Source organism: Balaenoptera musculus, chromosome 15 (genome assembly GCF_009873245.2).
Source record: "Balaenoptera musculus isolate JJ_BM4_2016_0621 chromosome 15, mBalMus1.pri.v3, whole genome shotgun sequence".
In the NCBI taxonomy this organism is placed as follows: domain Eukaryota; kingdom Metazoa; phylum Chordata; class Mammalia; order Artiodactyla; family Balaenopteridae; genus Balaenoptera; species Balaenoptera musculus.
Window position 1 is genome coordinate 32159014 of NC_045799.1, and position 25539 is coordinate 32184552.

Sequence of the window (25539 nt, forward strand, 5' to 3'; positions counted from 1 at the left end):
TCAAACTAATCTGTGATTGCCAACCAAAGTCCTTAAGTCTTCGGGTGTAGATGTTACTGTTAAGCTATATCTCCCTCAATTCGTGCTTCTGAACTGGTGGTTGAAGTCTTCTGTTAATTGCTGTCTAATTTTATATTTGTACAATTGGCCCATCTTTCTAGCACATTGATATTTTTAAGTGTTTGTCTATCTTTCTGAGCTTTGTGTCGCCTGCATGTTTTATCAGTCTGCCATCAGTGGTTTCACCTAAGTCATTGATGACAGAGGTGACTAGGAAGCAAAACAGGACTTGGGTGTGCAGTGTGATTACAGCTATTATCCCCCCAAAAACATGTATACGTAGAAAAAGACTAGCATGAAATACATCAGAACGTTAATTATTCTGGATAATTTGGAGGTTCTAAAGATGCATATCCCAGTTATCTTTAAGGAATATGTATTACTTTAGGAAAAATGTTTATCAAGACCAGATACGGGTTGAAGCGGTATGCATTCCCTAGTGCCTTCACATTTCTTGATAATGAATTTCAGGCATTGGTAAGTGCTATAAAGAAAAGAAAGCATTCTAAGGAGATAGAGAATAATGGAGGTGGAGTTGGGCCATTCTTTTAAGTAGGGTGGTCAGAAAAGCCCTCTTTGAGGAGGAACTATCTGAATGGAGACTGAGTGAGGTGGCTGATTGAGCAGTGAGAACATTCCAGAGTCAGGGTGAAGGCTCTGAGTCAGGAGTTAGCTCAGTGTATTGAGAGACAGCAGAAAGGCCACTGTGACTGTGGGTCCATCCTCCCTGGAGATCACTGGTGCAGGGAAGGGCTAGGAGAGGTAGGTTGGGATCTGGTAAGTTAAGGTAGTGAGAGGTCATTAAAGGGGTTTTAAATGGGGGAGATGCATGCACTGGTAGGTAGTTTAGGAAGATCATTGGCTATTTGTGAGGAGAGTGGAGGGTGGAAGGAGCAATTAGGAGACTGTTGCAGGTGAGAGATAATGGGGGCTGGGATGAGCCTAGTGACCGAGGAGATAGAAAGGATATGTTTGATATATATTTTGGCTGTAGAACCAACAGAACTTGAATTGTTTTTCAGTTGCAGATAATAGATCATGCAGATCATGCAATTCATTGGCTTAAGCCATTCTTGGTCCTCACTCCACTGTGGCTTTCAGGTGTTGGCATCATCCGAAGACTCCCATGAAGATGCAGGCTAGTGCCGGTAGCACCTGGGGCTCTGCCTCTCCACCTGTTTCCCTTTTCCTGAGGCTGGTGGGGGAAAGAGAGCTCAAGTGTCTCTCCCCACAGTCATTTAGCTGATTCTAGAGTTCTAATTTGATTATACTAATCTTAGGCCAAGTGCCTACTCCAGGACCGTCATGGTCCCCATTGGGTTATGCTGGGGTTAAATGCCTGTTCATGAACCTGTCGCTGTGGAAAAGAGCATGGGATTAAAATGATTGTTTTGCACAGGCTACTACACACCATGCAAGGGGAGTAGAATGGATTTTAGGAGGGAGTCAGCTGCAGTGTCCAGTACCTGGGGAAAGATGAGGAGAGAGGAATTAAGCATGACTCCTGGGTTTCTGGCTTAGGCAGGATATAGATTATGGTGCCATCAACTGGCTAGCTAGGCACTTGAGGATCAACAGTTTCGTGGGTAATGTCAGTAGTGCTGTTCAGATATGTTTGAGATGCCTGTGAGAACTTTCTCGTGGAGATGTTAGTAAGTAGTTGGAAATATAGCAGTTGGGTCTGGCGCTGGAGGAGAGGTTGGGGTTGGTGATACAATCATCAGAGTTGTTGGCATGGTATTGGTAATTAAAGCCAAGGGGCTGGATGGTAATACTTAAGGGAGAGAGTGTAGTGGGTCCAGAATTGAGCCCAGGGCCAGATCAACATTTAGAGGACAGGTAGAGGGAAAATAGCATAGGAGACTGAGAGCAGCCAGTCAGGTAGAATGAGAACCTGGAAAGTATGTATCGTGGAAGCTGAGAGAAGAATATTGAAGTGGTCAACTAGATCTAATATTGCCAAGAGGTGAAGAAGACCTGCATAAGATGAAGACTGGAACGTCCATTCGATTTGGCATCTTTGAGGTTGTTTTATTTACTTCATGTGTTAGAAATTTTAGATTCATTTTAGTCCCCAGAGCCTGGGACATCACACTTGAGGGCACATTGGTTTTTCTCTGCTGAGGTACTGGATATCTGAAAGTCCTATGCAGTTGAGCTGACCAGGAACTCTTTTTTTTAACCTTTGTATTAAAGGAACTTTTCAAAGACAAAAGACAATAGTTTAATCAATTTCTTTGTACCCATTGTACAGAAGGGGCGTGATAAACACACTTTTCCTTTTAATGATTGGTTTTCAAAAGATGATCTGGTGTCCCAGCAACCTTCAAAGGTGGTCTCTGTGGCTTTGCACAGTTATCATTATGAACTCAGATTTTCATATTTTTGTGTTAAATCACTTTTGGTTTATTATTTATTTTAATGCTCAAATTGTCCCATCTTTGATCATTAGGAGTATTATATTTCTTTTTTTTTTTTCACACACACACACTGTATTTTATTTTTACAAGAGATAAATAGACTGACACCAAGCATTGTAAATGGATGACCACAACAAAAGCAACAATGATTGCAATTACAAAACATGAAACACACTCATGCTATGTCATAATATTGACATTCAGTCCAGTAATCCTCCACTGTAACAGCTCCTTTACTTTGCAGTGAAAATTGATTTGTATATTCTTTGCCTCTGAGTCCTTGTGGTATATATATTTTTTTAATTCAAACAGAAAATCACAAAAATTATAATCACCCTCATCAGTTCACTCAGTCCCATGTAATTAATTTTTTTTTTATCTTGATCTTTTGTTAGCACTTTTATGAGTTCATCAGTTTTTCATTAGAGTTCTGAAAATGCTTATTCATTCAGTTCAGCAGTACAGTCAGTTACCAGAAACCTGTACTTGTCAGAGTCTTTTCCATGAATTCCTTGAAGATGAAACCCTTTTATAGGAACATATTTGCAAAAGCATCACAGTACACCCAGAACTGTCTGTAAATGACAAAAGGAGTATTACATTTCTTAAACGGCTTTCTCATTTTCCTATTTCATCTTTTCCCAGGGATCTTAGTGGTTTATCAAAAACTATTTTGCATTGTTGCTCTCATAATTTCTTCTACAACTAATATGGAAATTTTGGGTTGAGAACACTGTTAATTTCTTGTTCCTCAGTATATTTGATTGGCACTTGTTTCTATGACTGTTGGCTATGAATCAGGAATAGTGACACTAAAAAAAAGTGACACTCTACTATTCCAATACTGTAAACAGCTCAGGGTGCTTGCCCACCCACAGGGGCAGGGGAGCTTGAGGCATGAGCTACTGGGGACATGAGCTCTCATGTCCACTTACCTTGTCTAGTAATCTTTGTAGTAAGAACTGTTGGAGATGCATGACACTGAGGCAGGTACTGGATGTCGGTTTATGGTTTAGGGGTTCATCAGATGTGGAATCCAGCAGTTGGTCCTGGTTTCATTTTCTGGCTGAGGTCTAGGGAGTACACTTGAGCCCAGTTTTGAGATTGCAAATATATTTTTCTTTCCCATCTTATTAGATCTTTTGGTAATATTTGATAAACTTTCTTCTTTGCAAGAGCCTTATTCTAATAAAGAGGAAACTTTAAAAAAATTACTTTCTCCCCCAGGATGGACTCATTTTTTCTTAAATACTGATAGAGATGCCTGACTAGGTAACTGATGATAAGAGGACCTATTGGACTCCAGCAGGGCTTCTAATTTTTGGTGTCTTGCTTTGACTCTGGAGGACAGTGGAAAACAAGTGGTATCATTAGAACAGAACTGTGGGCAGAGCCTCCCAGGAGACAGAGGTGATTTTTCCAGCTCTGGTAGTCTCTATCCTGAATTAAGTAATGTCTTTTGATGATGATTGGTACTAGGTTAGAGTTGTATGCTTGTTCTTTTAGTAAACAAATACATTTACTCCAGAGGGAGGCTTTAATGGGGGGAGGTAGGAGAGTGTTGGGAGAAAGAACAAACAGGAATTATCCTATGTCATCCAAACTCTTGGTTTAATGTATGAGAGAGCAGTTTTGAGGAGGTTGGGACCTAATCCAGCAGTGTCTGTCTGAATTAGAAAACCTTGTATTCAAGCAGGCTGTTTCTTCCTTTTCTGAACTCCTTCTCAGACATACCTCTATCACAAATCCTGTGTTTCTTTGAGTCCCCTCTATCACTTATGTATTTGGCCACAAATGACAGAAAACCCAGAATATCAGTAGCTTACCAAGATAGAAGTGCCCTTCTTTCTCATGTAATAAGCAGTCCAGGACCCATACCACTTTTGTCATGCTACATAGTTGTCCTCGATGGTCTCCTCCTTTTATCTTGTTGCTTAGTCATTGGTAATAGGTGGCTTTCACATCATGGGCCAAGATGGTTGCCGGAGCTTCAACTAGCCTTTCCACATTCCAGTCAGCATGAAGGAAAAATGGTAGAATTGCACACAGCGCTTCTGCTAACATCTCATTGACCAGAATTGGAAAATGCAGTCTTGGTTCTAAGCCGAGCTAAAAATCAGGGCTTCTGTTCTAAGAAAGAAGAGGAGATGAACAGTGGGACAGTGGGTTGCAACCCTATAATGCCTCATATAGTGCTTTTAAGAGCGTGGAAAATGTTGAATTGCTGTATGTCGCTCGGCTGTCTGCCAATCTAGTAAACCCTGGGTCCTGTCTGAATGATTGGCTGTGGCTGCTTAGGCAGATGTGGTGAGACTTACTGTCTTCTCTGTAGGCACCATGCCAGATGTAGGGGGTACTGTGGTGAGGAAGTCAACATTTCCCCCTTGCCCCTACCCAGGTAGTGGTATACAGGAGGAGACCATACAGTGTGGGGTGCATTCTTGAGGGAGGATGGGGGCCACTGGGACACATGGCAGCTGGGGAAGGTTTGGAGAGAAAGGGATCTCTTAGCTGAGATCTGAAGTAAATTATAATTGGCCAGAAGAGAGATGAGTTTCTGAAGAGGGTGATTTGCAGAGACTGTTCTAGGTAGGAACAGAATGAGCAAAAGGCCTAAGGTAAGAAAGTACAGCCTGTTTTAGGAACTGACTGTAGTTCAGAATGGCTGAGAGAGACGAGGCTGGAAGGGTATACAAGACCATGATCCCAAAGGGGCTTGTAGACCATTAAAAAAAAGTTTAGATCTGTCCTGTAGTTTAGTCTATCCTTTAGACTGCTAGAGGTGGAAAAATCACCTCAGTTTAGCCTAGAGAGCTCCAGGAGGAGTATTGCACAGGGAGTTGATGTGGTCAGATTTTCTTTCTGGAAGGTCCTTCTTGGTGCAGTGTGAAGAGTAGAGTGGAGGTAGGAATAGACTAAGGCCGGAGATGAGGTGGCTGGTTGGGGTGTCACAGTTATCCAGGGGGGACAATGTTGGCTTGAGTTAAGGGAGGTCTAGAGGCAAGGGGAATGAATAGATGGAGCTAAAAGCTGTTTTGGAGGTAGTGATCCCAGACCTGGTGATAGGAGCCAAGGCAGGAAGCACCAAGGATGATGGCCACCTTTCTCACTTGCCAATTCAGGGGAAAGGGAATGAATTTGGTTTTGAACACACAGAAAATTTTAGGTGTCTTTGGGACATCCAAGGTGGGGACATCCAGTATGTTTGGATGTGTGGGCCTGAAGCTCAAGAAGAGGCAGTTAGAGGCATCAGAGTGAATGAGATTCCTCAGGGAGAGTGGGCAGTAGAACAGGAGGAGTGCCCAGCACAGAACCTCGTGGAGTCCCTCAGTTAAGGGACAGACTGAAGAAGAGGAAGCTGCCAAGGAGGAGCTGGCTAAAGAAGGCCTGGCTAGAGAGGCAGGTGGGAAACCAGGAGGATGTGCTGCTTGGAAGCCCAAGGAAGAGTGTTTCTCGATAATAGCATCAAAAGCCGCTGCAAGGCTGTGCCGGTGGTGGAGGACTGGGAATGCCCGGGGATGAAGGTGGCTTGGTGTGGCTTGAGGAATGAAGGTCAGTTGAGGGAGGAATGAAAGCCAGTCAAGGGTGAAGGTCCGTCAAGGGAGGGGGATGGTGTGTTCAAAGCCCTTCCCAAAGGTTCATCTGTGAGGTGGAGAAGAGGGTGCTTTCCTTGGATGAGCAATGGTGTAAATGAGGGCCAGGGGTGAGGGGGAGGCGGGAGGACAGAGGGGAGGGAGGGGAGATCAGTGGAGCAAGGTCTCCGAGGAGGGGGAGGAAGGGGAATGGCAGCACGTGGGAGGCTCCCAGTGCTGGTGTCCTGGGAACAGTTGTCCTCCCACAGGAGCCCTATCTGGGCCCGAGACTGGCAGTGGTGTGTTCTCTGCAAAGACCCTTGTGGCTCATTGTAAATAGTATTGTCTGTGGGTGAAACGGTTCAGAGCCAGTTAGGTTTTAAAAAGCTGAACCTCCCGCACGTGTGTCTTTCCGTGTCCTCTGGAGAGCTCTTTGGTGTGGAGGTACTTTAAGGAAGCAGTCCATCTGGAGTAGTTGAATGCATTTTCTGTGGATCACATTACTGATATGAGGCTTTTGAAGGCAGGATATGGCCATGCTAGGGATGATTCTAAACTTTCAGAGCCAGGCTCTTCCCCTTTGATCCTTTGTTCAGACAATTGAACTTGTCAAATGAGGTTAGCATTAGAAAAAGCTAGAAATATTTTCTTTGCTGTTCCAAACACTAAACACACACACACACACACACACACACACACACACACACACACACACACATATATATATATATATATATATATATATATATATATTTTTTTTTTTTTTTTTTTTTCCCCCAGTAGGAACTCAGATGAAAGCCTACTTGGCTTTTTCAGTAAGAAGGACACATAGGTCCCTTACACTTATATTAAGGATAAACCTGTCTCTGGTAATTTCTTTCCTTACAAGTGGGGGAGCCAATTTTCCTGGCAACTGGCCACAGGGCTTGTTTAAGAAGATGGCAGGCATGATACTTAGTGGAAAGGTTAGGCTCAGCCTGATGATTTTCCTCCAGGACAAGGTTTGTAATTTGCATCTAAAGCAGTACAAAAAATAGTTTGTGTAAGCTGTGAAGTCACTCAGTAAATGAAACTTAGGAGTTTTAATGCAGCTTAGTATTCTCTAAACTGCTTGGGTTCTCTTTAGGGTTTTCTAAGTAGATTATAACTGAAAATGAGTCCTACGGATGCTGTTCCGGACCAAGCCAGGTCCCTTCTCAGGCCAGGAAGCCAGACCTTGACCACAGGGACCTCCCCTCTCCCCACCATTACTGCTCCTTCTGGCCCTCCCTCGCTGCCTTCTCTTGCTTGTGTTGAAGGAAGCCTTCTGTGCTGTTTTGAGCCCTAGTTCATTGGTGTCTGGGCAGCTGTAGGAGGTTGAGGGACCCTGGAAGGCTGGTAGGGGAAGCCTGTCAGGCATGAGTTTCTCTAAGAATGTTGACAGGTCTTACCTGAGCCCTTGGTACCCAAGACTCTCCATGTGTCCCTCACCTGAAGTGCTTCTGCCTTTCCCTGTAGAGTCTTAGTGAACCAGAAGGAAGGAGGCCTCAGAGAGAACTTTTTTTTTTTCCTTTTAAAGCAATGCTCTTGTTTCCTGTTTACACCAGCACCACAACCCCCTTGAGAAATGGCTGCTGGACTGTGGGAGGATGGGTGGTGATTGAGAGAGAATCTGAGAGACAGGGTCTGCCCCACTCAGCCTCTGATCTGGGCCCTTGGGTTGAAAAGAAAGAAAGGAAGGAGGAGGGGATGCCTGGGAGCCATGCTGATACAGCTTGAGGCAGCAAGGCAGCCTTTCCCCGCCACTGTATTCTGGCCCCAGAGCTACTGAGCTGAGTCCTCAGACCCACCTGTCAGCAGGGAGAGGGGATGAGAGTGGGCACTAGTCTGGCCCTGCTGCAAGGGCCACACGAACTGGAAATCCAAGCGGGTTCTGTCATATGCTCAGTGCAAACAGACACTTTGGTCCATGGTAGGTTAAGTAGAATTAATTAGCTCATTAGTCCAACAAATCTTCGGGTGCCTGCTATGTTCCAGGCACTGCCCAGTGCAGTGGGAATCAAGAAGACCACAGTCACTGACACACCACCGTGTCCAACATGTATGTGATGTTTTTACCATGTGCCCCAACTTGCACAGACTCACTCAGTTATATACCTGTGCTGATAGGTCCCTTATAAAGCATGCACAGGAAAGGAAAGCTGAATGAGCTAAATAGAAATAAGTCCTAATATTCCCTCCCACACCTCAGTGGACTGTGCTATACACATCCCCCGTCAGGGAGCACAGCCACGTACTGCTGCCTGTGTCTCAGACCTCCACCTTTCATGGGAGCTTTGAGAAGTGGATCATTTTTGAGTTGGGGCCGCCTGTTGGATGAATGGAAAACAGGAAAGAGGAAGCAAAGCAGGCAGATGCTGAGCTCACAGAATTGATTAGTCCAGGGCCCCAGCAAAGCCTGATAACCACCATTCTTTCACCACTCTACCCTCCTTGGGAAGGGTGCCCAGTTGCCTGGGGTAGGTGTTTAGGGTTCTTGGGCTCCTGTCCTGTGTGCCATGGTCAGCCTACTGGGGGGTGGGTGTGGGTATGGGTGCAGCAGGTGCCTGTTGCTATTCAGTCCCTTTATAGTTTTAATAGACTTTCACTGATGTTGCATTTGATCATCCCAACAACCGTCTGAGGTAGGGGGTCCTTTCCCCAGTGGTAAGACCAGAGACTGGAGGCCTGTGCTGAGTGTCATGAGCACCAGGGCTGGGATTTGACTGGCTGCCGCCACTGCCTCCTGCAGAAAGTCTTCCTTGACGTCTGCCTGTCTCACCATCCCCTGGAGGAGCAAACCAGTGAAGCGCTTGACATCTCTGACTCTTGGTCCTTCGTGTGCCACTTTCTCCTGGGTGAAAACTTGGGCTCCAGGTTTCTGCCTCCTTCTGGGCCCACTATGGAAGCTGCCACCAGCATTCGCCTCCTCACTCGGGCATGAGTGGCCCAAGTGGAAGGCCCTGCCCGTGCATGGGGAGGAGCCAGAACACCGCAGGATTCCAGGTTCTCCAAGGTTTCTGTTCCTTGCCCTGCTTTCTCGACATCCCCACCTGGAGCCCGGAGAGCTGGCCGACTTGCCCCACCCTGATCCATGTCTCTCCAGCTGTGCTCTTCCCTCTCGCACAGGAATTTGCCCTTCTGCCTTTTTTGGCTCTGTTTCAGCTTGTGGGAGAGTGGCTGTCTGTGTAGGTGTTTGTCTCCTGCTCTGAGGAGACCTCCAGGTAAGGGCTCTGAGGATGCTTATCCAGGACCCTGGAGTGAGTTACTTGCTTACAGGCAGGTGACACCTGGAAAGTTAATCTCCTTCAGGCTTGTTTCTTTAGGGCGTTTACTTCATTTCTTAGTTGTTCATCCCAGGCCCCCTGATGTCTTGACAGTAACAACAGTCACAGCATCTTTGTAACATTTCTCTCTGTCCTTTTACTACTTTCTGCTTCAGGATACCTCTCTTCACTGCACTTCTTCCTAGCAAGGAAGGAGAGGAGTCGGATATGGCGCTATCTGGGCTAACGTTCGTAAAAGGGCCTGCAAAGTCCAGAGACTTAGTACTGAGCCGGAGCTCCCTGCCCCTCCCCTGCAGGGGCTCTGCCTGGCTTCCTTCCGGCCCTTCCTAGCCTGGGGAACCAGCAGCCTTTGTGAGTTTCCTTGACAACAGGATGGATAAGTTAAAAATAAACTGTGCTAGGGCTTGTGTGTGTGCATGCACGCATGCCTGTGTCCTCTCGCCTGCTGCTGTGCTCACCTCAGTCCCTGTGGCTTCTAGGTACTCCTGGACGACATCTGTGGGAAGCCTTGGTGGGGCTCTGGTACTTGCATTTTGAAGCCCCTTGGTTTAGGGGTCAGATCTAGATAATCCCATAGCATCGTTACCTCATATTCCTGATGGTAGCTGATGGGGAGAGGATGATAATGTTAACGTGAAGAATGAAGAGCTGTTCCAAATGCCTCAGTCTTCACGCAGTCTCATCAGAGAGGGATAATCCCACATTATCCATGCATTTCAGAACCTTGTGGGGCAGTGGAATAGGACACAGCTCTGGGTGGGGGTTTGGTTAAATCTTTCTAGGGAGCCCCTACCAGATAAGGAGGGTCCTTTCTGGGCTCCTTTTATTAGGTGAGGAAGCAGAGTACAACACTTGGGTGACTTGTCCAGAGCCACTGGCTAAGCGTAGCGGAGGAAGGAGCACTGACCCCATAATCGGAAGTTGTGGCTTTTCCCCTCAGATCCTACGGATGAGGCCACCTCCATAAGTTCTTTTTTTTTTTAAATTGAAGTATAGTTGATTTACAATGTTGTGTTAATTTCTGCTGTACAGCAAAGTGCCTCCATAAGTTCTTTACCAAAGCCTGCTGTCTCTGTATCAGCAGTTCTGCAGTAGTTAAAGCCTCTGTTTTGTGGTGTTATCAGTTGTAAGTTAATTTAGAAACAGCTGTCTCTATGAGGGCAGGGGCAGCTTTACCACACCTGGAATTAATTCCTCTCTTCCTCCCACCATCCTTCCATATATTTGTAAGTATTTTATGTAAGTATCTGTGTGCCAGGCATGAGGATATCCTGAGAAAAAGGTGTTATAATCCTTGTCTTTAGGGACCTTATGGTCAGTTGGGGCAGAAGACAATTATAAAATCTCCCACCAAGTCCCCGTTGTGGCCAGTGCTGAGTGGGAGGGAGAAGGTCTGATTGTAGGAGAGGGAAGGACTGAGGTAGGGCGTGGGGGTTAGAGAAGGCTGGAGGAACAGGTTAGTGACACAGAGTACTTAAATCTGGAACATATTAAAAAAAACTCCTACAAATCAATAAAAAGGAAAGCAAGAAAACTCAGTAGAAAACTGGCCAATGACTTGACAGACACTTCACAGAAGACGATATCCAAATGGCCAAGAAACATGTGAAAGGATCCTCAGTTTCATATATTTATTAGTCATCAGGGAAATTCAAATTGTCCAATTTGAAGAAAGATATAACTTTTTTTGTTTGCACATGTATGTTATGAAATCTTTGACACTTTGGTGAAACATCCTTTTGCCATTTTCAGTTTACTTTATTCTGAATCTCTTACTGAAGAATAAAATGGATTCCGAGATGCTTAAATAAAAGGAAATCTAGTGGGATGAACACACTGAAGTCAGAGACCTGGTTAGTAGGAGATTTGGGGCCAGCCATCGAATTTCTCAGAGCCCCTGTTTCTTCATTTGTAAACAGGGATCTTTCTGTCTTCCTTCCCTTCCTCCCAGAGCTGCTCAGATGTTCACAGGTGTGGGAGATGCTCTCAAAACTGTGGAGGGCTATTCAAATACTATGTAGTATTGTTACTCTGATTCCAAGTGATTTGATTTCTCCTGCACCTCTTCTCACAGCAGCTATCCTAAATTCTCCTAAGAAATAAAAGCTCTGAGTAGAAGGATGGTCCCTAGGATGCAGAGCAGCCTGCTCCATGGTACTTTGGATGGAGAACCTGTTGTTGGCATGGCTCTGGTCCCTCCACACAGGCTGGGGAGCAGGGTGAGTTCCTGCGAGCATTTCCTTATGTGGCTGGGGCCTGGTGGCAACTCTGTGAGTGACATCGAAGTGTCTGCTGATGCCCAGGCCTGGTGGCAGGGAGAGGGCAGTGGTGCACACCAGTCCTGGTGAAGCAGTGACTCGAGTTAGTGGTCCCATAGGGCTTCCACACTGAGTGGGGCTAGCCTCCTTATGGGGTGTTCTTGTGAAGTCTGGAAGTAACACTGTGGACTTTGGGGAGCCCTGTTGAGGGGGGCAATAGCCCGAATACCCGGCTTTCCCTGAGAGAGCCCAGCCTGTCTTGGTGGTTCTGAGAGTCCATAGCTTGTGGCAGAGCAGGGGCTGCTCCCTGTGTGACTTAGGTGTTGATGGAGAGGGGTTTTCAAAGGTGGATGGGTCTTTTTGGATGTGTACACCCAGTATCCTACTCAGCTCTTGTGACCTTTTCCTCTTCTGTTTTTCTGCTACGTAGGAGTCGGAGGCAGAAGCAAAGGCAGATGGAGAGACTGCATCGGACAGTGAGAGCCGAGTGGAAGCCGTCACCCTACCAACCTCTGTAGACGATACCCCAGAGGTCCTCAACAGGGCCCTTTCCAACTTGTCTTCAAGGTACCTTGGCTTAATGATGCAACTGCTAGCTGGGGGCTTGCACTGTCTCCAAGTGCCATGGAAGACCCGAAGCCCTTAGAGAGCCCACAGTCTTGTAGCAGGAGCCCACATCTTATTAGAGTGTGAGGTGCAGGCCTGCCCACTTTCATTGGCCACAGTCTCCCCTGCCTTTGCCTAGGGCTGCACTGAGTGTCATCTAGTGCTTAACAGTGACTACGAGTGCCGCCTGGGTGGATCTGGCCTTGACGGGTGCTCTAGGCTGTCTGGGAGGTGCTGTCCAAGGAGGAGGAACGTGTGGATATGGGGGTGGTCACTGACACAGCACATGAAGATGAATGATCCTTGGGGTTTGTGACTAATGGGCAGCTTGCTTTACACTGAGGAGCCCAAGTTTCTAGTTAAGAGTTCAGTTTTCCCTCTCTCCCACACATACATTGTGGACATTCCTTGAATTTTCCTATAAGAATTGAGAAACATCTCAACTTGGGTGAATTCAGGGTTAAAATTTTGTTCCCTTGAGATTCTGGTCCTTCCGATACCAGCTGCGTGGGCAGATTAAAAAGGCAAACTATAAGACCCCAAAACATTATCTGAGAGTGTTCTTGGGCATGCCTCCCACACATTTGTCCCTTTGAAAGGCTGTATTGTGCAATGGTTAAGGGCATGGGTTCTGGAGCCAGACAGACTCCCAGGATTCAGATCTCAGCTGAAGCACTTCACAGGTGTATGAACTGTGCGTTCCTTTCTTCATCTGTTGTAAAAGCTAGTGGTGTTGAGGGTTGAATCAATTAATACATGTAAAGTCCTTATAGAAGTGCCAGGTACATACGTATGATAGCTATTGTTACCACTGTGTTTGATATTGTTACCACCATAGCGATGCAGGGTCAGAGCAATTTAGGATTCTGCTGCAGGAAAAATGTTCATAGTTTTTTCCTCAGATAGAGAAGCCCATAGAAGCCACCCAAGTAGATACAGAAGTAGAGGGCATTGTTCCCTTGGGTCTTTTGCCTGATTCCTTTGTTAAGACACAAGCTGGGTGTGTTTTTCTGTGGACCTTGGAGCACTTGCTGAGTTTAGCGTGGATGATGTGATGGCTCTGGCGGCCCTGCTCCTCCCAGCATGTGGCTGCTGGGCTACTGCCTCTGTCAAGGTGAAGGACATACTCCTGGAAAGGATTGACCTCAGGGCCCTTTCAACCCAGCAAGAACCATCCCCCTTGGGTTTGTGCCTCAGTTCTTTCTGGGCTCCTGACATGTTTTCTCCTTCCCCTCCTCTCTAACTTAGATGGAAGAACTGGTGGGTGAGAGGCATCTTGACTTTGGCCATGATTGCATTTTTCTTCATCATCATTTACCTGGGACCAATGGTTTTAATGATGATTGTAAGTGCCATTTATATGCTGTTTTATAGTTTTGCCTTCACTTTTCCCTGCAGGACTGGTCATTTTATGTGCCAGGTGTTGGGTTGGTTCTGGGAATCACTTGGGGTCCAGGCTCTTCAGACCACATCTGCCTTAGAATAGCTGTGATTTCTCACCTTCCAGCAGCCAACTGGAGGGCCATTTGTGTGTGAATTAAAGATCACTTTAAAATTTGATTTTATTACTTCAGCTCTTTGATCAAACTGGGACCCTGGCTACGATTCTGTGTGACTCTTGGTTTTGTTTCTTGTTTTCCTGGAGTCTCCCTCCTAGGTTTAGGACTTTTTTTGTTAAGAAATCCCAGTCCACAGTACTTTGCTGTTAGTCTTCCCACTGTCATGGACAGGGTCAAATGACTAACAGATGAGTGCTGAGCAGAGCAGTTGGGACTTTTCAAGTATGTATTTCTATTCAAAGTCAAGAATGGAAGATATTGAGTCCCGAGGAGGGGGGTGTTCTACAATAAAAAGTTAATTGAAGTTTCAGAAGCATATATTTATTGTGAGAAATTGCATCTACTCTGTGTGACTTAAAGGACCTCACTGCCCTGTGGGGTGGTGTGAGAGAGAAAGGAGGAGAGCAGAATCACTGAAGGACTGACATTATTCTTAAATATAGTGTTTTTTCTTGAAGGCCCTTGACCTGTTGGTTTCTGTTTCCAAAGATCATAAGAATTGGGGAGTTGACAAGTGTTCTAATTCTTTTGTGTCCTACAGGTGATGTGTGTTCAGATTAAGTGTTTCCATGAGATTATCACTATTGGCTACAATGTCTACCACTCCTATGACCTGCCCTGGTTCAGAACCCTCAGCTGGTAAGCTCTTTAGCCCCACAGAAACCCTTAACAGATTTGGACGAGTGTTTTGTGGTAGGTATTTACAGTCATGGTGGGAGGGAGGCCGTGATGGCCATGGACCTTCACAGCCTTTGAGAGCCAAGTATTGCATAGGCCAGACTGTATGGCTGGCCTGTGAGGAGCGTTTGAGTAGTTACCCGGAGTCTGGACTCTTCCTCAGAAGAAGCCAGACCAGCTGCATCTGTGACCGTGTTTGCATCAGTATTTGGATTCCTTAGACTCTGCACAATGGCCCCCCTTTTCTAGATCAGTACATTTTTCATGCTCTAGTATCTCAGCATCCCACAAGAGTCATCTGGGAGTTGTCAGTGCTGGTGTTGCTGTCTCTGGAACTTGACTTGCTCACCCTTAAAACAGATGGTTGAGACCTAGTCAGTGCTTTTCAAACTGTGGTTTTGGAGCCCTGGTTCCTCGGAGGCTCCTTGGGTGCCAGTGGGCAGGAGTGAGACTGAGTGCAGGGGATCTGGGCTCCGCAGAGGAACTCTGCTTTCTCCTCCTAGGAAGGGGCTTGGCGCTTTTTTTTTTTTTTTTTTTTTTGGCCACGCCACGCTGCATGCAAGATCTTAGTTCCCTGACCAGGGATTGAACCTGGGCCCTCGGCAGTGAGAGCACAGAGTCCTAACCGCTGGACCACCAGGGAATTCTGGGCTTGGCTATCTTGAAGCAAAAACAGGATCAAAACCTATAGTGCAGATGATGTCCGAGACCCCTTCCTTATCTGAAACTCGCTGCTGTATTGACCACACTCTTCTCAGGTGGTGACATGTGAGCAGAGCACTGCGTAGCCCTGAGAAGACTTGGGGCAAATACAGACTCTTCTCACCCTGCTGTGCTGGGTCTCTGGCATTGATTTCATTACTTACCAGTCCGGAGAGTAGTGTTTTGGGCCCCGGCAACTTGGTTTTGGCCAAGGGAGTTGATGTGCTCGGACTTGGCCTGGACACATACTTCTGAGAGACGCTTCCTCGGCATCCAGCAGCACAAGCTGCCTCGCAGTCTCCACAGGGCCTGTGCTTGCCACCTGGGTTAAGATGTAGGTCTCTCTTGTGGGTCTTCTATAGCTGGAAAGCAATCTTATGAATTTTGTTAACATACTCAGGATGTCTGACCCCTGACTCTGGTCACTGTACAAAGGAAGTATTTTTCACATAACAGAAAACAAACCCAGTATCGGAGTTCTTGAACTTCCACAATTAAAAAAAAAAAAAGAAAAAATGGAAGAGAGAAGCTCTCCCCTCTTTCCTCTGTCTGGATCCTTGTTGAGTGTTTAGAGTGGGGCTGCTGGTTCCCGTACTCAGAAACACCAGTGAGGCCGCAAAGGTATATGAGCCATGTCTTCTCCCTCCTCAGAGCTCCTTCCAGTAGAGGAGAGAGGTTATAAACAAATGAAGAGTTAGTGCTAGTGAAAGGTTTGTGTGTCAAAGCCAGGCATCAGAGAGGAAGACAGTCTGAAGCATAATTGATTGCTTAGTGGAAGGAGCAAATACTTTGTACTATAGAAATAAATGCAGGGGAGGCAGATATCATGTTAGGTCATGCAAGGTTTTATGAAGAAAATGGTATTTGAGCAACGAGTGATAAACTGGGTAAGCGAAGAGCATATTCCAGGCAGGGAAAAGAAGGGAACCAAGCAGACAGGTGGCAAAGCCAGAGAAGTCCATTTTGATAGGTGTGCAAGGTTTGTGTCAGGAAGAGTGGAAGTAAGACTGCGGAGGCAGGATGAGGTGCCTTTCAGAGGGTTGTCTTACGGTTTGAGTGTTAAGTTAGGCCTGGTAATGCTACAGAAGGGGCAAAAACTTGAGTCCCAAGTTTATGATAAATGGAGAGTGAATGAAAGCCACAAATTTCTAGATAAATGTCTCACCTGCAGTGTCACCAGAGAACAGGGAACGGTGGTCTGCTTGTCCCTGTGTGAGCTGCCCCCGGGGGTCTTGGGGGTCAGGTGGACCTCTGGTCCTCGAGGCTTTCTAACAGCCTCGCTTTAAAGGAGGGGCCACATGTGCTTCCCTTGGCAGTGACCTGTATTCTTTTACAGGTACTTTCTACTGTGTGTAAATTATTTCTTCTATGGCGAAACAGTGACAGATTACTTCTTCACTCTGGTCCAGAGAGAGGAACCTTTGCGGATTCTCAGTAAATACCACCGATTCATTTCCTTTACTCTCTATCTAACAGGTATGCATCAAGCAGCTCACCAGTTGTTGTGTATGTCTTGTTTTTGCATGTCTGCTGAGTTGGGACATTTCTTGGTCAACGTAAGGTTTTGATGACATTAATTCTGACCACTTAGGGGAGCAGAGCTAAGGGTTCTGCCTTACGTGAGCTGTAGCAGCTTTTTACTAAGAGAAATGAGACCAAGGGGCTTGTGTGGTTGTGGAGGCTGAGTTTGTGCCACCTGTCCTTGTGTTCCAGCCTCTGTTGGAGGACTGCATAGCATGGTCGTGTCCTGACTGTCCTCTTGGCAGAGATTCTGCAGTGTGACTGAAACAAAAACCACCCAGGAACTTGTATATAAAAAGGGACATTGCATTGACATATACACTACTATATATAAAATAGATAACTAACAAGAACCTGCTGTATAGCACAGGGAACTCTATTCAGTACTCTGTAATGACCTATATGGGAATAGCATCTAAAAAAGAGTGGATATATGTATATGTATAACTGATTCACTTTGCTGTACAGCAGAAACTAACACACATTGTAAATCAACTATACTCCAATAAAAATTAATTTTAAAAAAAGGGACATTGCAGTGTATTAGAAATTTTATTGATTGGGTTTAAAAAGACCTGTGACTTCAAAGGAGCCAGGAGCTTACTCTTTGAATCTCAGTTAGCTCTTCTGTAATCTAAAGCTAAAACAGGAGCATTACTGTGAGGATTTGATCAGATACATTGCAACTTGACAAACAGTGAAGTGCTCTGTCAATCTAAACTCAGTTAAGACTGTACAGTAATGCTAGTAATGCGTTCTTCATAGTTACCCTCAAAGCCAGTTTGAGGCATATGAGAAATTTGTTCTGACCTAATACGTTTCATTCTTACCTGTTGTTCATCAGCTTGATAGCAATACTTGGCTCTGTGAATGACACTTGGCTATTAAAATATGAAGTCCACTTCCGAGAGGTCTGCTGTGTTGAGGATAGAGAGCATGCCTCAGAGCCTGGGAGCAGCCCCACAAAGGGAGGCCAGGGGTCTTGAATAGTGATGTGCTCTCTTCTGGGCAGGGCTGCTTTTGAGGGACCCAGCACACTTATGGGGAAAATCCCTTTTCTTCCTGGAGAGTTTGGTCATATGGGTCAGTAGGAGAGAGATGCAAGGATGGCCTTGGCCCCGTACTAGGTGGATCCCCCTTCTGCTTGTTCTTTAGGACAGAGATTGGCAAACTTTTTCTTAAAAGGTCCAGATAATAAATATTACAGGCTTTGGGGGCTATAGGGTCTCTGTTGCAGCTCCTCAGTTCTGCCATTGTAGCACAAAAGGAACCCTGGACAATATGTAAACAAATAGGTATGGTTGTGTTCTAATAAAAGTTTGTTTATAAAAACAGGCAGCTGGCCTGACTGTTGTTGGCCCCTGCTCTAGGATCAAAACATTTCTATCTGGTGAACATTGTCCTAAGTTGAGTGTAGTCTGCAAGATTTTAAAATATTGCCTTCTTTTAATTGTCTTGAAGGAGTCATTTTTTCCTTCTGACTGCTTATCTGGTTTTATTCCCTTGGGCTATGAATTTGTGCCCTGGTTAACTGCTGCCAGGAAATTAGCAAAGGACTGCTTAACACAACTAAAGGAAATGACTAGGACAAAGATAAATGCAGAATGTGATTCATTTTGCCCTTTCTCCTCCTCTTCCTCAAACTAGGATTCTGCATGTTTGTGCTGAGTCTGGTCAAGAAGCATTATCGACTGCAGTTCTACATGGTAAGGGAAATATGTGCATCAGTGTCAAAATTCTTGGCATAAGTGAAATTCTGTGGACACTCCACAGGCCTCTCATCCCTTCTGTGATAAATCAAAACCCTGGAATGCAGTCTGTTCTTATGCATCTAGAACCTAGAGGATGAAGGAGGCATCCCCAGTGAAGTTTGGTGGCTCTTTATCCACCTAGACCCAATCACTGTTACGTAATTTACACCCTAAGTAGTCTTTGCCCTCTGGACCTGAGGGTGGCCTCCAGGTAAGGCTCAAGGTGAAGCTTTAGGCATTGCCCATAGATATCCTGCCTACTATATCACTCCCTCAACCTAAAAACATCCCCTCTCTGAGTGTCCTAAGCACTCAATAAATACTTACTAAGAAAATGAGAAATACCCAGGCTTTTGGAGCATAGAAGGACTAACTGGTGGGCCATATGGGCCCTCTTGATGACAACCGTAGCTGGGGAACATAGTTCTTCCACGAGGCCTGTTCTATACCTTTTCACTTCCTGTTAGACAGGTACAGAAGCAGATATCTTTCCTACCTGTTTCTAAGCAATTTTCTATAAAGTTTATAGAAAAGGTAAAGGTAAAGTTTATTCTTTATCTTCTTTTGCAGTTTGGCTGGACCCATGTAACATTACTGATTGTTGTAACCCAGTCACATCTTGTTATCCACAACCTGTTTGAAGGAATGATCTGGTGAGTGATGTTGGGGGGATTTTTCCTTTTATTTTGTAGGTGTTCTCGTATAGGTGGGCTGAGAAACCCTGATTAACTGTCTAAGCCAGAGGTTCTCACCTGAGCTACATCAGAATCCCCTGCAGGCCTAGTTGCAACACAGGTTGCTGGGCCCCCCCACTCCTGAGTTTCTGCTTCAGTAGCTATGGGGTGGGGCCTGAGAACTTGAATTTCGAGTACATTCCCAGGTGATGCTGATCCTGCTGGTTGGGACCTACACTTTGAGAACCACGGTTCTAGACTAACAGGTGTAGAGATATTTAAAGAATCAAAGACAATGAAACTATATGGCAACAAATTTGAAAATCTAGAAGAAAAAATCATGATTTCCTGACAAGAGGTCACCGAGTAAAAATCATGAAGAAGAAAACTTGAATAGATCAGTAACTATAAAAGAACTTTGAAAATTGCATAAGAATCCACACCTGGAAAAAATGACCAATGATAGCAGCTGAGTTTTATCCACCCCTTAATATTAAAACTGATAAAAGCATAGGGAGGGAGAAACAAGAATGATAAACTGATTTCTTTTATGATTATAGATATACTAAATAAACTATTAGCGAATGGAATCTGGCAGTGTGTCAAAAGAATGATATACTTAGTAGATTTTATTCCACAAATGCAATGGTTTCAGCAGGAAATCTATCACCATTGATAGAAATCAGTAGGCTGACTGAAGAAGCTATGCTTTTAGTGAAAATGTGAAGGCATATCCTTGTGTATATGAGGTGCTAAAGTACTGTGATTAAGATCCCAAACTGTGGGCTTCCCTGGTGGTGCAGTGGTTAAGAATCCGCCTGCCAATGCAGGGGTCACGGGTTCGAGCCCTGGTCTGGGAAGATCCCACATGCCGCGGAGCAACTGGGCCCATGAGCCACAACTACTGAGCCTGCGCGTCTGGGGCCTGTGCTCCGCAACAAGAGAGGTCACGATAATGAGAGGCCCGCGCACCGCGATGAAGAGTGGCCCCCGCTTGCTGCAACTAGAGAAAGCCCTGGCACAGAAATGAAGACCCAACACAGCCAAAAATAAATAAATAAATTAAAAGAAAAAAAAAAAAAAAGATCCCAAACTGTGCCTCTGTTTCCTGTTCTCAGGGTGAAGGCACAGTAATACCCACTGCCTGAGGAATAAATTAGTAAAAATATGTAAAGTGCTTAGAACAGGAACTAGCTCATCTAAATGTTCCCCTTAGGGCATTATTATGTTTAAAATAATGATAATGGCCTGAGGAGACGTACTCTCCCTCTCTTTCGGAGTTTTGTTAAGTAATTCTAAAGAGGGGCTCATGCTAAGTTCTCATGTTTAGGGCTAGATATACCACTTGGTTCTAGAGTGAATCATATTAAAATCTCTAGTTATTGGTTTTTAGACTGAACCTTCAAGACTTAATTATAGGTGCAGAGCAGAGAATGTTGCTAGAAGCCTCAACAAAGTAAATACTATGGGTGGTTGGGTGGATACAGGTGCTCTAAATCCCTACCTTAACAAGCAGGAAGTCAGAAAATATTGCCTGTAGTTGAGGGGCTAGGATTTATGTATGTTATGTTAAACTGTAATAGAGGAAATTTGAAAAAAGTGACTGTCAGAGAGCAGAAAGTGAGAAGAGAGAGATGGTACAAGTTTGGAAACTGTCCCTTTTTTTTCGTGGTGGGGATGACCAGACCAGCAGAGGGAGGCAGAGAAGAAATCTGGCTATATGTACTTGGTCTTGCTCTCAGTGTAGTCCTGGGGAAAAGTTGGGCTCACTAGAGCTAGTAATAAACAGTTTAAAAAAAAAAAAAAGTAAATTATGAAATAGATAATAAATGTATTACTTAGGATTATGGAGGTAACTGCTAGAAGAAGAAAAGTCAGAAATGATTAAAAGTAGTTCTTTTGGAGAATGGAGATAGGGATAGGGGAAACAGGCAACTTTTTATTTTTTCTTTTCTTTACACTTTAAATTTTTATATTCTTATAAAATATAAATATATATATATTTAGAATATAGAATATTTATAGAATATAGAAATTTATAGAATATAGAATATTTATAGAATATAGAATATTTATAGAATAGAATATTTATAGAATTTTTATAGAATATAGAATATTTTATATTTATAGAATATTTATAGAATATTTTATAGAATAATTTATAGAATATTTTATAGAATACCACCTCCATTTATTCAGTAGTCATTCAGTAAACATTTGAATGCTGCTATGTGCCGGGTACTAGGTATGGCTTATGTGGCATTTTATTTCTTTTAAACTTATTCCTTAATGGTTAATAAGTACTATATGGGTTATTGTGGTACTGAAATTTATGAATGGCATTGTTTTGTGGACTTCTGAGGTATTATCGTCTTGGTAGCATTGATTCTTACTTTGGTTTATTTCCTAGGTTCATTGTCCCCATTTCTTGTGTGATCTGTAATGACATCATGGCCTATATGTTTGGCTTCTTCTTTGGTCGGACCCCACTCATCAAGGTAAGTGGATCACCCTAACACGGACCATCACCGTGAGGGGAGGGTGGTGCTTTCAATTATGAGTAGATCAGCTTAGGAGACAGAAGAGATCTAGCTGGTGTGTGCATCTTTATGTCATCCTGATGAAAGGCTAGTAATAAATTAGCTTCAAGAGAAAAGCCAGAGGAAGACTTGACAACTACTCATAGGAAAAAAAAAGAGCTAATAGGGAAAATATTTTTATAGACGGCATAGGCACACTTTTGTGGCTTTGATCTGAATTTGAGTGTTATCATTAGTTTGCTGTTTTATAATATAATTAAATTATTTGGCCAATTGAAACAGAAAGGAAACTGAGGGCTATCAGGCAGGGAACAAGGAAACCAAGTATGGGGTATTTTAGAAGGTGAGGGGTTTAATTGAATGAGTTTTTTTAATAGTAGAAAGACTTTTAACAGTTAATCATTATTCCCAAAGCTAGAGTTATCAAAATGCCTTTTTTTAAGAACTTGCTCTCTGTCCACAGCTGTCCCCGAAGAAGACCTGGGAAGGCTTCATTGGGGGCTGCTTTGCTACTGTGGTATTTGGCCTTCTGGTAGGTGGTGCTCCCAGCTGGGTGGGGGATGGGCAGAGGCCTCCCACCCACCTTCAAAGCCCATTCACGGCTAGTGAGCATGTCCCCCGAGGCCAAGGACTCTGTCCTGCTGAATGGCAACCTTGCCCTGTAGCGGGGCATGAACATGGCATGGGCAGTGCCAGCTGTCCTTTACCTGCCAGTCTTTAAGCAGTAGAGGAGTGGGGGCCATGCACACCTTGTACTCCTCTCAGGCTGAGGCCTGGCAACACTCAGGAGATGGCATTCTTGTCCAGGCATTTGATATTTTGCCTGAGAGTAAGAGGTGAGGTGGGATATGCCATTCTAACCCAGATTTTCTCCTGTGGGTGTCTTGCCTGGAGAGGAATCATCTCCCAGCCCTTTCTAGAGCACCATTTGCTGCTTCTGACCCTCAGGCCAGTCTCTCCCCTTTTCAGAGTTGTCCAGCTGCCCTTCAGGGCTGACTCCCTACTTACTGCTCTTCAGCTTTCTCCCCTCCTGGTTGTCTTCCTCTCACTATACCACTCCCCTCACCACCTGCCATTTTGAATTAAGGGATCCTGAGAAAAATGGACCATCGCTCCTCCAAATGGGGTGAAACTTCTTGTAGTTCTTTGCCCAAATTCCCTCAGGTCTTTCCTGGGTTTATTCAGGGCCTGGTTGTTGGAGCAAGTACATTGAGGCCTCAGTGGGCCATCAGGCTCTTTTTCATTTTTTTTTTTCCAGATACAGGTAAAATACACATATGGTGAAATATGAACCTATGATTTAGTGCATAGCTTACACTTAGGGTGCTAGGCACTGTGAGGGACTTGGCTGAACCAGGCGTGTGCTGCCCAGGCAAGATGGCTGGAACTTGTCTCCTTTGTCTGTCTGTTCTCATCCTCAGTTGTCCTATGTGATGTCCGGGTACAGATGCTTTGTCTGCCCCGTGGAGTACAACAATGATACCAACAGCTTCACTGTGGACTGTGAGCCCTCGGACCTGTTTCGTCTGCAGGAGTACAACATTCCTGGGGTGATCCAGTCGGTCATTGGCTGGGTATGTGCCACTCACATGGGGCGAATGATCCTTGGCTGCATAGTGACTACAAAGAGAGAGCCCCCTCTCCACCACTGCCTTCCCTCAAAAACAGCTAGCTTCCTCCCTCCCCCAAGCTTGTAAGCCCCAGGTTGGAGAATTGCTCAAGTCAGTTCAGGGTGAGGACAGGAGGAGACATTTCCTCCCTCTTTAAATCATTAAGACCAGGGTTCTGAAAGTGTGCTTTTGGATCCTGGGGCACCCTGAGGTCCTCTCAGGGGGTCTGTACTTTCTTCGTAACGTAATGAAGAAAGTTTCACTTTTTCACTTTGTCAACATTTGCCATGATGGTGCAAAAGCAGTGCTGGCACCTTAGCATGAGTGAAGGCAGTGGCACTAAACTGGACTGTCATTGAATTCATTATGCCACGTACTCACAGGAAGACTCAGCCAGCTCACCTTAAGAGTGTCTTTGATGAAATAGTAAAATTATTAATTTTATTAAATCTTGACCCTTGAATACACACCTTTCTAATGCTCTGGTACCAAAATGGAAGTTATACATAAAATGCTTCTGCTAAATGCTACAGGACAGTGCTTACCTAAAGGAAGACTGCATGTGCACCTGCTTGAGTTATGAGCTGAACTAGCAGCTTTTTTATGGGGACATAATTTTTACTTGAAAAGAACCAACAAACTAATTTTTCAGATTTGGATTTTTGGCAGACATTTTTCTTGAAAAGGAACAAAGTGAGTCTGTCACTTCAAGAAAACAACTGACAGTAGTTGTTACCAACGATAAAATTTGGCTTTCAAGTACCAATTAGAGTTTTGGAAAGTGTATACCTGCTACTGTAAGTTTGACAGCTTCTTAATACTTAAAGGCTTTTCTGAGGGATCTGTGGTGATTTTAACATATGACATTTTGACATTGTATGGCAAAATCTGTCTACATTTGAAAGATTTGTGTAACTCAGTGAACCAGTATTTTTGAAATGGCCAGTGCATGGTTTTACGCAGTCATGCACAGGTAAACGATCCATTCAAAGTGCAAGATAGACCAATGGATTTTAATGTAAGAGTACAAAACGGTCATTGATAGGCTTTCAGATTCCACATTGCACCAAATTTTTAGAAAACTACCACTTAAGTTCTGGTGTAGTATCAGAGAATACCCATAATTATCTGAAAAGACGGTGCTAAAATACTCTTCCTTTTTTCAACAACGTATCCTTGTAGGGCTAGATTTTCTTCATACACTTCAACCAAAACATCATATTGCTGTAGACTGAATGCGTAATACCTTAATGTCCTCTATTAAGCCATATATTAGAGATTTACCAAAAACAAACAAAAACCCCCAAACCAGTCTTCTTCCTTAAATTTTTTTGGGGTTGGGGGAGAGAAATAGTTTCATAAAGAGGTGGTTTTGTTGTTGTTGTTGTTTGTTTGTTTTCTAATGTTAACAAGTAATAAGCCTGGGCTTGCAGGCATCTCGACTGACTTCATTTATTCTTTTCAGAAAACAGTCCGGATGTACCCCTTCCAGATTCACAGCATTGCCCTCTCCACTTTTGCTTCACTCATTGGCCCCTTTGGAGGGTTCTTCGCTAGTGGATTCAAGCGAGCCTTTAAAATCAAAGTAGGAAAACCCTTTTCTGTTCCTCTCATTGTCTCCTAGCTGGGCCCCTTTTCACCCGTCTTCTGCCTTCCTCCTCCTGTCCCACCTCATCAGCCACCACCCCCTTCAAAATATCAAGCTATGAACCCTGATTATTAATGTGTGCTCTTCTTCACCCATGCATGGAATTTAAGTAGGTTAAAGGAAGATACATTGTTTCTAAGAAAATTCAGTGGTTGGATTTTCAGTATATTTGTTAATATATTCTTTCTTCAAAAGAAACATTTTGTAATTTAATAAGATTGTGTACTATTATAGCTTCAGCATTTGAATCAATACTTACTTTTCACTTTCTGTTGCCCTCAGCTATTCAGTACAGTAGCTGGACATTGAGGTGGGACCATAAGCCAGGCTTTGACTTGGCTGAGGCCAGGCTCATCAATCCTTCCCCTCCTCTAACAGGACTTTGCCAATACCATTCCTGGCCATGGAGGCATCATGGATCGCTTTGACTGCCAGTATCTGATGGCCACCTTTGTCAATGTGTATATTGCCAGTTTTATCAGGTATAGTACCTTTCCATCTGAACCAAGTTAGTGGATTTTTAAGTGTGGTGAAATTCTAGAATTTTAGCTACTTCTCAGTTTGAGTGAAAAAAACCAAATGTGAATGCAGTTTTCGGTTGCTATTAGTTATGGATTCCCTGAGGACCCCTACCC

At 44.4% G+C, this 25539-nt stretch overlaps 1 protein-coding gene and 1 non-coding gene across 2 annotated transcripts in view; one reads left to right on the forward strand and one right to left on the reverse strand.

The window, feature by feature from the left end:
• CDS2 (CDP-diacylglycerol synthase 2) overlaps positions 1–25539 on the forward strand; it is a 64583-nt gene that overhangs the window by 31410 nt on the left and 7634 nt on the right. Inside the window, exons 2-12 of the mRNA XM_036825083.1 lie at positions 12046–12182; positions 13470–13566; positions 14322–14419; positions 16497–16636; positions 18329–18387; positions 19003–19085; positions 21517–21604; positions 22110–22178; positions 23068–23220; positions 24722–24841; positions 25283–25386. Of these exons, the coding sequence (XP_036680978.1) occupies positions 12046–12182; positions 13470–13566; positions 14322–14419; positions 16497–16636; positions 18329–18387; positions 19003–19085; positions 21517–21604; positions 22110–22178; positions 23068–23220; positions 24722–24841; positions 25283–25386 (1148 nt within the window). The remainder of the gene's footprint in view (positions 1–12045; positions 12183–13469; positions 13567–14321; positions 14420–16496; positions 16637–18328; positions 18388–19002; positions 19086–21516; positions 21605–22109; positions 22179–23067; positions 23221–24721; positions 24842–25282; positions 25387–25539) is intronic.
• On the reverse strand, positions 15029–15101 carry TRNAE-CUC. Its single transcript has one exon. It is a non-coding gene; the product is annotated as a tRNA-Glu (tRNA).